The sequence below is a fragment of the Nuphar pumila genome, chromosome 12 (genome assembly GCF_984573655.1).
Source record: "Nuphar pumila chromosome 12, dmNupPumi1.hap1.1, whole genome shotgun sequence".
Taxonomy (NCBI): Eukaryota; Viridiplantae; Streptophyta; class Magnoliopsida; order Nymphaeales; family Nymphaeaceae; genus Nuphar; species Nuphar pumila.
This window is the reverse complement of record NC_143260.1, coordinates 15921098-15934620: the sequence shown is the minus strand read 5'-3', so window position 1 is coordinate 15934620 and position 13523 is coordinate 15921098. Positions and strand designations below refer to the sequence as shown.

The window sequence follows — 13523 nt, the reverse complement described above, 5'->3', positions numbered from 1 at the left end:
AAAACAAAGGAGGGGAAAAGAAAGAAATAAAAAATAAAGAGTTGGCAAGTAGGTTTGACAATGGTTTATAAACATGTTATGACCTAAGTATAGTATGCAAAATCTGAAGCAAGCAGTATTGCAAAACTTTTCTCATACGCATACTTGAAAAGTCTATGCGTAAGCCTAAGTTTTTTCATACATAAAAACAACATTATATTGGATTAGATGCTCATATACTTTCAAAATTAAGCGTTTATTTGCCTTAAGATCGATGCAATATGATTCTCTCAAAGAATGAATTTGTTTTTGCCTATACGTATGAGTATGATCAAAGCGATGATACATTGTACAAAAATCAATATGTGTATGTATATGATTCCAACAAGTGCAAGATGATTTTACACATGGAAAGCTTACATCGTCTATACTCATACTTGAGAAAAATGCAATATGAAAAGAATGTACAGGTCTATGCATATGATAGATATATTGCATATCTTTTTACATATTCTTATGATAAAGGCAAGGTGACATTGCACTTGCCTATGCTCATGGAATTTGCCATATGACAATACTCATGAAAATCATGTTTATCTATGCTCATGATTGTGATAAGTACATTTTGACATAGAAGATGGAATGCTTATGCTTAAGCTTGACATAAACACATTGTATTATACTGTCTATGCACGGGCCGAGTGTCATAGGATAACTCTTGTTTTGTATTATGCTAAATGAGAATTGCCTATGAAACACTAAGGCTATGCGAAAAATGAAAGATGCATATGACATGAGGATATACTTGAACTTGCATAAGTAGCATATGATGCATAGAAGCATGTGATCATGATGTTCATGTTTTCATATAGATTATTGTCTTTCAAATTGGCTATGATGCATTCTTAAAATGATATACATAGCATGTTGTAGAAATATATTTATTTGCATTTGAATATTATGCTATGACATGGTATATTGAGGCATGTATGAATATCAATGGACTTATATGTGGTTATGAACTAATTGTGAAATGCATTAGTGCTCTATTGAGAGCCTGGGTGGGTTGTGATCCCACATCTTGAGAGGAAGTCTCACTTTATATGCAAACATTCACACATTTAAGATCCTTGTTGTGCCCTTCACCAACGAGGTGCTCACATGGGCTAAAGGTGTCAGAGCATGTGAATTGGGTTGGGCAAAACCATGTCATGACATGTATACTAACCTGAGTGGAGTATGAAGGCTATTGAGCCTAAATTGACTCATGAAGCACGGGCATGGAATACTAACTACCCTAATAAAGATGAAACCATCCATGTAACCCATTCACACCATGGTCCACCTTAGAGAAGGTGGAATGGTACAACCCAAGTGACGATGTCATATGTAGGTTTGAGCTACATGTCATACCGACTTGAATTAAGAAGAAAAGACATCCTTGGACCTTCGATCACTCAGAGTTAGGGAGGTCGAGGTTGCCTAGAAGTGGTGTACCTCAGTTACTGCAGTAGTAGAGGATTGCAATCTGGTTTGCCCTTGTGCCAAAAATCTCTCGGTTATGGACCACAAGCTTGGGTTGGTTTATCTGGTCCTTAAGATGCTATGACAAATATACAATTTTCATAATGAACATCGTAGTATAATCTAATTGTTATGATGACAATTGCTTCTGCGTACCTAGAGGAGGTAAGCCTATTTAAACTAAAAATACTAACACTGCTAACTCACTAATATAGTTAGTTATGATCATGTTATTGCATACTTCAGATTCCAAATTATGATCATGTTATTCATATTGCTTACTTGAGATTCCATGATATGATATTGAAGTTACATGATGACTTATCTGCAAGTGTATGACTGTCCTGGAGCATGTTATTATAGATGTTTGATTAATTATCATAATGCATGGTGTGTAAATTTGCTTACCGGCTCGCAAAACTTTTGACCCTGTTTCATGGGGCGCAGGTGACGAATGATGATGCAGTATGAGAGCGCGGTGTGCGACGAGGCCATGAACCATCATTTCTTAACTAAGTTGTTGATCTTGGAACATGCTTTTGGGTGTCTCATTTTTAAAGGAGACGTTTTATTAATATTTGGGGATGTGTAATATTTTAAACTATATGAGACTCATGGAATGAAAATAATTTCTTTGGGTTTGTAAGATGGATTTGTATTTCAAGTACATAACTCATTTATATGACCCATCGGGATTGTCTGACTTTTTAAAACCCAAATTATATCTGTTGTGCTATTTCAAAAAAAAAAAATTTGTGGTTAAAATTCTATAATTTCAAAGTTGAAAATTTTGAGGCCTTACAGGCACAACCCTCGCACCATCCGTAGCTCACTTGACCCTTGCTACCTTGGTCAAAGCCTGACAGAGCTCAGCCTTCACGGTTGCACTGCCGCCACCCTTGCGAAACTATAACTCAGCTCAACCAAACACCACTCTTTTCATTCCTTCTTCCATCGTTGTTGCTTCACGCCGGTAGCCACCTCTTGCATATTGTTATACAACCGGTGGTGCAACCTTTGTTGTGGTTTGTTCTGCCACCTCAATCAACAGACTTGTATAATGGTGCAATACCATATTCACACGCATTTATTGTGCATGTGACATGAAACCCGAGGCAAACGCTAGTCCTCACACATGTTCGAACCATCGGCGAGCGTGATCCACATCGTGCATTTCAAAAGGAAAATCCCTACAGGTGTTTTTGAGATTTATTTAGGTTTTGTAAAAAACTACACAAATTTTGAGGTAGGGAAAATATGATTATTTTCATATTTACACAGTCCTAATATATATATATATATATATAGGTTTAAATATATGTATACTTAATGTTTTAAAAATATGCATGTCTCGTATTTTGATTTACGTGTGCATGAGATTCTTTGTTGTAAGAAAATACATGTCTCATATTTTGATTTTCGTATGCATGAGATTTTTTGTTTTAAAAACATGCATGTCTAATATTTTGATTTACGTATGCATGAGATTTCCTATTGTAAGAAAATATGCATGTCTCGTATTTTGATTTTAATATGCAGTAGATTCTCTGTTTTGAAAATACACGTCTCGTATTTTGATTTATGTTCGCATGAGATCCCTTCTTTTAAAAATACACATTTCATATTTTGATTTCTTGTATAATTTATGTATGCATGAGATTTCATGTTTCAAAATACACATGTTTTGTATTTGTTCATTTCATGCACATGTATACATGAATGAAAAGGGTTTGAGACATCGAATACAAGCTATAAAATATGTACACGTAGATTTATGGTGTTGTAAAATATCAGTTATGCATATTTCAAGTTTTGAATACTGCATATACGAAAATTACATATTTCTAGACATTAATATGTGAGCTTTGTGTAGTTCAAAAGCGGGTTGTTAATACATATACATTTGAAAATTCTAGATTATCCTGACTTGCGATTCAGGTGGTTAATTGATATAATTCCAAAATGGTCTGTATGAAATTACCGATATGGCCATGTTGGTTTTTTCAAATATGAATATATTGATTTTGGAAAAAAACCTGAATGCTCGTAGTGGATGATTGTTGAAATATAATGTTACATGTGGCTACATTGTCGTACTGATGTATGTAATATGCTTTACTACTATACCACATGAAATGATGTATGAATTGCATGAATTGTGGCTTGTATTGGAGCCTATGCCTCAAGGAACCAAACTGGAACCTTGATGATTTAAATTTCATGTGAATTGTTATTATTATGGTATTGTAACACCTATGAGGCATGCCTATACACTTATGAATTCATAAATGAGTTGAGGTTTTATGACAACCCTGAGGTGCAAAAATACATCAAGTTATGAAAAAACATATGCACATTTAATTTTCAGAATTGCCTTCACATGCAAGACGCTTAATTAGTTTGAAGGCACCAAAGCATATTGAATAGGTTATGTTAATACACAAAACAATGGGAACCTACACAGATGGGATAGATGATGCCTAATGATATGTGACATATGTAATATGGAAAATCCCTTTAATAAAAGAGGACCCAATAACCTATTCATACTTGGTTCTTACTTGGAGAGATGGTAGGTGGTACAAGCTTTGATAAACACTATTGTTAATTACTATGCTTCTCGAGTGACAATGACTTGGCGTCATCGGAGTTAAAGGACATGTCTATCAATAATTGTCCTAAGTGGTAGATCGCATAACTTTTGCAGTTAGTTTAAAATGCACTTTTATTTATCTTGACCTTTGGGAAGTTCTCTCTCAGTCAATACATTGTTTCCTTTGGAGCGGATTCAACTAGTTATTCAGGGTATTAAAATACATGTCATAATAAACCCCTGAATGGTCTTAGTCTGTTTATATATTTTTGTTTTGTGAGTACCCACATAGAGAATAATATCAAAACAAATACCTTATATTTACACTGTTAATTAGAATAAAAAACATGCCCTGTTTATACAAATCAACATATCATACAATTGCATATTTTATGACATTTATTGATGTATATTATATGATTGAATGCAAGATTGTTCATCATATATGTGTTAGTTTTTTACAAATACGTGACATTATTGTAACTACTAGACTGGATATAGTTTGACCCCTTATCATTTCAAGTGATAAAATAAACTGTTGTTATGGGCAATGGCAAAATGGTGCAGACCCATCACAAAACCATATTCTATCTATTTGGAATAAATTGTCTTTGAAATTCTACCTTCTCTATTTCAAATCTATGTATGTGGAATCATACCTAGATCTAATAATATTGAGATACATTCTTTGTTGTCGTGTATTTCTCTGTAACCCCCCTAAGGTTGATAATTTAGATCTTTCGAATAGTTTTTTGTTGTGCAATCGATTTGACTCTGAAAAGTCATCCATTACAAAAAAAATTTAAAAAAAATCTAAGAAATTTTAAGGTGTTACACAGATAATATCCCATACATTGTTGTATCAACTCTTATACATGTCTATCCACTAAAAGTGGTTTGTAAAGTAGGACAACCTAAGGTGAAGATACAGAAAATACAACACATGAATGTTGTGTCATACAAGTGCAGTTTATATTAGAGGTGGCAATCGGGTCGGGTTGGCGGGTCGGGTTGGCGGGTCGGGTTGGCGGGTTGGCGTGTCAGCATACCTCAACCCGAACCCGACCCGTTTATTTAACGGGTCGGCTGTGGCAAACACGAACCCGACTCGTTTAATAAACGGGTAACCCGACACGACCCGCCAACCCGTTTATTAAATGGGTTGGGTCGGGTAAACGGGTTTTCAGGTTCGCGGGTCAGGTTGGCGGGTCGGGTTGGCGGGTTGGCAGACGGGTTGGCGGGTCGGGTTGGCGGGTTGGCGGGTTGGCAGACGGGTTGGCGGGTTGACCCACCAGCCTAACCCGTTTATTAAACGGGTCAGCCGGGTTGGCGGGTTGGCATACTCCCAACCCGAACCCGACCTGTTTAATAAACGGGTTACGCGGGTCGACTCGTTTATTAAACGGGTTGGCTTAAGCCCAACCCGAACCCGCCTAAGAGGCGGGTTGGCGGGTCGGGTTGGCGGGTCGTGTCAGAAATTGCCACCCCTAGTTTATATGGTGAGGTTGGCCACAATAGGTGAAAGCACAAATAACAATATGTTAGAGTACCTGTGCTTTGCAAAATATAAGAATTGTTAAGAATTATTTAATGAATTACTTTTTGATATTTATCTAGTATTTTTTAATGAATTGCTTCAATATCTTATGTCTTTTATGTATATGTTAGGTATATTTTCTACATAGTAAAGGGAAACGTGGCAAAAAGGGAACCAAACTTCCATCCCCACCACCAAGGAAGAAACCAATTATGGTTTTTGAGGTATAATTAATGTCCTGAGTCATATATGTATATTGTTTTACTATACATGTTTGTGTTTATATACAATTTCAATTGACAATGAGAACAAATTAATGAGGAAGGAGTTGTGCAATAGAACACAAAAGAGTCAAAAGAGTATGAATTTAGCAAAGAAACTTTGTTGGCAAGAGACGTAAGCATTAGGTTTGCTCATTTGTATAGTTTTTCTTTTGTTACATTTGTATATACTCATTTGAATCTAATATGAATGTATCACATATTTTGATTATGTATCATCTTGTAAGATTCATAGAAAGACTTCAAGCAGGCCACAACGAAGACATGGAAAGATGAACGAAACTGCCAATGACCCTTTACCTTACCCTGTATTACTTTGTGAGTATGAAAAGTGAGGTTTATGTTATTTTTCTACCGATTAATAGAAACTAACTAGCAAACATTTTCTGTTCACAACAAATGATCGCAACTAAAGGGCAGCGAGATGGGGCAATTGGGTGTTTGGAAAGTAAGAGTTGTATAAATTCTTTGAAGCTAATAAGGTATTTGTTGAACAATTTTGCACTTATAAAACTTAAATTCACATGCACAACAATCTTAAAAGTGTTACAATTTTATGGGGTCCACAGATTGTATAGATGAAAATGTCATACAAATAGTATGATAACATTACTTATTTAATAATGTACTCACTTTTTATATATATTTGTTGACTCATTTTTTTTTTGCATATATTTATTAATTTATTTTTTTAGGTTCATTTTTATGGCATAGTTTGGCTACGACTATTACAATGATTGGACAACTGAGACCATAGAGGGTATTCCTCAACAACAAAATGAGTAATTACTTTGCATATATTTGTTAACTCAATTCATACATGTACATGCTCTCGACTCAGTATATGATTGTTATATGTATGATTGTGGTATATTAATTCTACTGTACGCAGTACTTGGGCAGAAATTGAGAATTGAACTTCATGCAACTACTTGTTTGTATATCACATTTTGTTTAGTTCTTTGAGATGTACATTATAGTTAGTTGTTTACTAATAACCCTAGAGTATAAGAGATGTATGGTTAAATTCTATGAACACGTGAAGAAGGAGGCTTTGCAAGGTGGCATAAAGAAGGCTAATGGGGAAACAAAGAATAAAAATAAACTATATCAGAACACAAATTGTACGAAGGCTAATGAAAAGATGGAGGTTGATGAGACATCAGTCAATGAGGTGTCAGCTGGCAAGGCCTCGATAGCTGAGCTGTAGACAATTATGAGGAGTTTAGTTTGAATAGTCAATATAAATTTGTATAAATTATCAAACTTTAAGGATGTAAATTATGAGTTTAGATTTTGGATATTTTTTAAATATTCTTTGATCTATAAATTATGTTTTATAAGTGAACGATGTTTTTTAAACAATTAACGAGGTTCTGCAAATTTTTTATGTTTAACTTCATTCCATATGTGAGTTGTGTAAATGATGTCAATTTGAATTGTGTAATTATAAACAAGTGAATTGTGTAAATATTATAAACAAGTGAATTGTGTAACTGTAAATATGCAAATTGTGTAAATACTATCAATTTGATTTAAGTAGGTAAAACTATAAATTTGAGAGGATACGAAAGTCTGCAAAAAAAGATAGGCAAAAAATTACCAATATTTGTGATGATGTGGAAGTCTACATAAAATATAGGCAACCAATAACAAATATTTATGAGGATGAAAAAGTCTACATAAAATATAGGTGAACAATAATCAATATTTACGATGATATGAAAGTCTATGCATATGTGAACAATTGACCAATACATTTGTGAATTCCTCCTAAATATGTGGTATTCCTTCTAAAAAGAGTTGTATATTTGTTGTGAAAGACTCATTCCTTGCAACTCTTTATGAGAGAAAAATCACATACTTAGGATGAATTTGCAAATGTATTGGGCAACTGGCTTTTTGTGGACTTTCACTTTGTCATAAGTATTGGTCATTGTTCGCCTATATTTTATGTAGACTTCCTCATTCTTGCAAATATTTGTTATTGTTCACCTATATTTTATACAAACTTCTACATCATCACAAATATTGGCCATTTTAACCTATTATTTTTTTGAACTTTTGCATCCTTGTAAATATAAAGTTTTACCTGCTCAAATCAAATTGATAGCATTTACACAATTCATCTGCTTATAATTATAATTTATGATTAAAATATACAAATATAAAAATCACTTGTTACATTCAAATTTACAACATTTACACAATTCACATGTTTACAATTACAATATACACATAAATCTACAATTACAATTTCATAAAAAGCTTCAACATTTACACAATTCACTTGTTACATTCAAATTTAGAGTACTTACAATTTACATGTTTATAATTAAAATTTACAGTACTTATAATTCAAATGCTTTGTGGTTTTACAATGAATCATTGTTATGATTTACAATTCAAATCTAAAATTGCATACATAATTCAATTGAAAACAATTCAATGATTTAATGATTTACAATTACATTGTTTTATAGTGAACTTAGTTAGATATTTGCGAGGTTACGAGGTTTACACTTTTTTTTTTGCGAATTTAGTAGTATATATGTGAACTTAGTTAGATATTTTCAAAGTTTTGAGGTTGCTCAAATTTTGGGTTTAACAGGATGTTCACAAATATTATTATGCGAACTTTGTGATGTCCAAAAAAAGAAATGTACAGATCTCCTTTTAAGTGAGAGTTTGAATCCCAATGGTATCATTGTATAACTGGTAGAGCTCTGCCTAACCCCAAATTTTTGTGTAAAAAAAAATCCCACTTAAAAGGAGATCCATACATTTTTTTTGCGGACATCATAAAGTTCACATAATAATATTTGTGAACATCCTGTTAAACCCAAAATCAACCCAAAATTTGACTAACCTCAAAACTTTGAAAATATCTGACTAAGTTCACATATATACTACTAAATTCGCAAAAAAAAAGTGTGAACCTCGTAACCTCATAAATATCTGACTAAGTTCACTATAAATCAATGTAATTGTAAATCATTAAATCATTGAATTGTTTTCAATTGAATTATGTATGTAATTTTAGATTTGAATTGTAAATCATAACAATGATTCATTGTAAAACCATAAAGCATTTGAATTGTAAGTACTGTAAATTTTAATTGTAAACATATGAATTGTAAGTACTCTTAATTTGAATGTAACAAGTGAATTGTGTAAATGTTGAAGCTTTTTATGAAATTATAATTGTAGATTTTATATGTATATTGTAATTGTAAACATGTGAATTGTGTAAATATTGTGAATTTGAATGTAACAAGTGATTTTTATATTTGTATATTTTAATCATAAATTATAATTGTAAGCAAACAATTTGTATAAATGCTATCAATTTGATTCGAGCAGGTAAAACTTTATATTTACATGGATGCAGAAGTTCACAAAATAATAGGTTAAAATGACCAATATTTGCGATGATGTAGAAGTCCACATAAAATATAGGTGAACAATAACAAATATTTGCAAGAATGAGGATGTCTACATAAAATATAGGCGAGCAATGACCAATACTTATGACAAAGTAAAAATTCACAAAAAGCCAGTTGACCAATACATTTGCAAATTTATCCTAAATATGTGATTTTTCTCTCATAAAGAGTTGCAAGGAATGAGACTTTCACAACAAATATACCTCCTTGTAGGAGGAATAACACATATTTAGGAGAAATTCATAAACGTATTGGTTAACTGTTCACAAATGCTTTTTGAAGACTTTCATATCATCGTAAATATTGATTATTGTTCGCCTATATTTTATGTAGACTTTTTCATTCTCATGAATATTTATTATTGTTTGCCTATATTTTATACGGACTTCCACATTGTCTATTTTTTTTTTTGTGAACTTTCATATCCTTTCAAATTTTATAATTTTACCTACTTAAATCAAATTGAGAGTATTCATACTTAGAAACCACACCTAAGATCAGACACCTAACTGTGCTAACTATACCTAGCATACTTATGGTCGCTGTATTGGCAGCGTAGAACTTTGTGAGTTTGCCCTTGCCTCCAAGGAGTTGTCACGCTTCAACTTGCGCAAAGAGTGATGCCCATGAGATTTGAAACTAGACCATCTGCTTAGAGGCCTAGGTCCCATCCCACTGCGCTAGATCTCTTGTCTTATTGTGGGGGGCGTTAGGGTGTAACAAAGGGCGCCCTTAAGCTTCAGCGTCTTAGCAAAGGACGAGCACCCGTGGATTTCGAAGTCGTGACGTCTCAAACTGATGTCAGACAACAGCAAAAGTTTCTCCGAATGAATGGTGTACGATTTTGCGGTGCTCTGATTCATCTGCGCCTCATGTTGTTGACAGTTGCTGCAGTTTCTGCGCAAAGCCCCGCACATTTTTAACAATTTTTAGCGACGTCAGAAAGGGGGGAGAGGGAGAGAGACTCGCACCAACCTCGTTTCGTTGTTCTAAAGAGAACCCAACAACCAAAGAAGAGGGCGAGACCCACCAAGGAGCAATGGGTTTGAATTCTGCTCTCTCCTCTTCTTCCCTCTTCCACCCTTTCCCTTCTTCTTCTCCTTCTTCTTTATTCCCGGCCCAATCTTCGTCTTTGGTTTCACCCAATTCCCTGAAGCTCTTCATGCACAAAGGAAGCTCGTCACCCACACCCTTGTTGCTGAATCTCACCACCACCACCACCTCCTCGCGGATCTCTGCTTCTGCTAGCGCCGCGGACTCGTCCTCTTCGCCGGCATCTCATCGAGGATTCCGGACAGCTTCATGCGATAATGGAGCTGAAAGGTCGTCGGCGTCGTCTGCAATAGATTTCCTTACATTGTGCCACCGTCTTAAGGTTGCTCCGTTGATAAATAAGATCCCATTTCTTTCTTTCTCTTTAATTTGATGAACATAACTTGTTATGCGTGAAAAAAATGGTTCTTTTCTTCATTTGCGCAATGTACACCTCTTTTCCTAATTGATCATGCGTCGATTCCGTGCGAATAGTGACAATAGTGGGAGATGTTTCACCCTTTGCTGGTTCGCTCTTTTTTTTTCCGATGAATTATCTCGCTTAGATATTTTTGGTTGCCCAAGACAAGATCTACGATCCGACGATACCACTATTGACATCCATATTTGCGACTGATAGTAGTATATGATCCATCTGTGGAAGAAAAACCTGGAGCAGCACTTTTGGAAGAAATAGAATAGCACAGGATCCAGCACGTGGAATACGCCGATCATTAGAAATGCACGAATTGGAGATTTTGTAATATACTCTTTCCCGTTACTTTTTATACCATACCAACCCACTTAAATGCAAACGAGGACCAGGAATGCCCAACGACAGATATTGTGATTTTTTCTTCTAGTTATTTTGCTTTTCTTATTTATTGGCATAATAGTAACTAGGTTTAATGCTACATGCTAAATCTTGGTTTGTGGGGGTTTAGAATTTGCTGAATGAAGTGGTACCTGGCATTGACTAAATTATGTAAATCTACTATAATACTAATGATTGTCATATTGTTGACCAAGTTATCCTGATCATTGTCGTTGTCACGTCATCATTATCGTCAACTGTACTATTAGTGGGAGACTCTCCCTCTCCCCCACTTAAGTAGGAAGTCGGAGAGTGAAGAGGTCCCACATTTAAGGTGAGTAATGGGAGTCTCTCCCTCTCCCTAGGTATGTAGAAGTAGGGAGAGTCGGGGAGACCTCACCTTAAACGAGGGAAGTCATGGGTTCTATATAAACCCATGACCTCTCTCTCATTTCCTCTATTTCACAAGAGGGAGAAGTGAGAGGGGGAAAGAGAGAGAGAGAGCTTGAAGGACATCGTGAGGCAGATCAGAGCGATATCCGATCTAGGGAAAACCGACCGACAGGTAACCACTCCCTCTTTCTTGTTTGTTTTATGAAAAAGAGAGAACAACATCGGCAACAATGGTGGTTGCCGGCTACTGTCGAACATGGGAGAGTGGGGGGCAAGACGGCAACGATGGTGGTGGCCAACATCGCCAGAGAGAGAGAGAGAGAGAGAGAGAGAGAGAGAGAGAGAGAGAGAGAGAGAGAGAGACTCTATCTTAGCCAGCACCCAAAGTAGATGCCGACACCTCACAAACGAGGAAGGGGAGGAGGCGGGACAAAGGTTGGCGCCCTCTGTCTCAACCGTCTGTGTCACACACCGTAGGAAAGAGGGGTGAGATAGAGGGTGACACCCTCTGTCCCTGTCGGCGTCCCCAATAGTGGGTGAGGGAGTGAGCGGCAAGACATGATAATTCCTCTGTCTCAAATGTTATAAAAGCCACAAACTGACTCAGTTTGGGTTTGAACCAGTGTTTTAAAACTCGCCAAGTCAACTCAGTGATTCGGCTGACTCGGCTCGGTTCGGCCCTCCAGCGAGTCAATCCGGCAAGCTTAACTCGGGCTGCGAAAACTCGGCTGCTGACTCGGCCAGACTCGGCCTGACTCGGGCGAGTTCTGGGATGTTTGAAATTTGATTTTTTGGGTATTTCACACACACATATTCACTTTTGTACATAATAATACATCTTTCCCATGGACTGTCAGGAAAGATCTTTTTGAATAAATAATTGTTATAGTATATAAATCAAACAACAAAGCATTCTAGTCTATAAACCCAATTAACAAAGAATTCTATGCATCTAAAAGCAGGGATTTCTTTCAAGACACATGGAGATTGGAGAGTTAGGACCTAAGGATTCCTTATCTGAATATCACATATTACTTTACATACATGATGATACAACTTCATAAAAACTCTGCCTCTATAACTAACATTGCCCCATCACCACCCTTTCGTGGACCACTAGAGGTCCAAGGCAACTTCTAGTTTTCCACTTTATGTTCTTGTAAATGATAGTTTATCTTATACAATGATACTTTTCCCCAGTCTGTAGCATTTGGTGCAGCTTCTGGGCCATTTTACCAACATCATCTGTCTCTGTTTCTGCCCTTTGTCTAATTGGAATCTTTTTTATTTAAGAGCTGAGCATCATGAATCTAAGGCCTGCAGCAATTTCACTTTTCCTAACCTCTAATCTTAGGCATTGAAAATTTTATTCTATCTTCTTTCGAGCTACTAATAGCTGTTTGAATTCTTTCAAGGTGATGCATGGTGCAAAAAATCTGTCCAAATCCATTATGTGTTTTTTGTTTGTCCAAAATAATGAATCTCTTAACTCGACCTGCCATTCTCTGTATATTGCCATTCTCTGTATATTGCATGATCCAAGTGACTGCAATCCATAATCACATAGGATACCAGTGCCATTGGGATCATGTAGTTCCCAAGGGCTATGAAGGTGTTGGCGTGATGAATCACTCTTGCACTGAATAATACATCTTTCCCATGGACTGACAATTTATATATTGTTTTTCTTTTAAAATCAAAAGTTAACAAAACCCGGTCCGAGTCACCGAGTTGACCCGCCGAGTCACGAGTCAACAAAGAATGAGTCGAGTTCCGAGTCACGGGTTTTAAAACCTTGGTTTGAACTAGACCAAGTCGGTCTAGGTGCGAACACAGACCGAGTTGGGTTGGGTAGAGATCAAACTGACCCGGTTTGGGTACGACCCAGACCGAGTTAGAAAAAAAAAGTGATTGTCGCGATTTC

The 13523-nt window shown here is 35.8% G+C and overlaps 1 protein-coding gene across 1 annotated transcript in view; it reads left to right on the top strand.

The window, feature by feature from the left end:
* Positions 1 to 10083: 10083 nt before the first annotated feature.
* The window catches only part of LOC149820117 (uncharacterized), a 46921-nt gene continuing 43481 nt past the window's right edge, over positions 10084 to 13523 (top strand). The window contains exon 1 of the mRNA XM_089983339.1: positions 10084 to 10735. Coding sequence (XP_089839465.1) covers positions 10400 to 10735 — 336 coding nt within the window. The 5' untranslated portion in view covers positions 10084 to 10399. The remainder of the gene's footprint in view (positions 10736 to 13523) is intronic.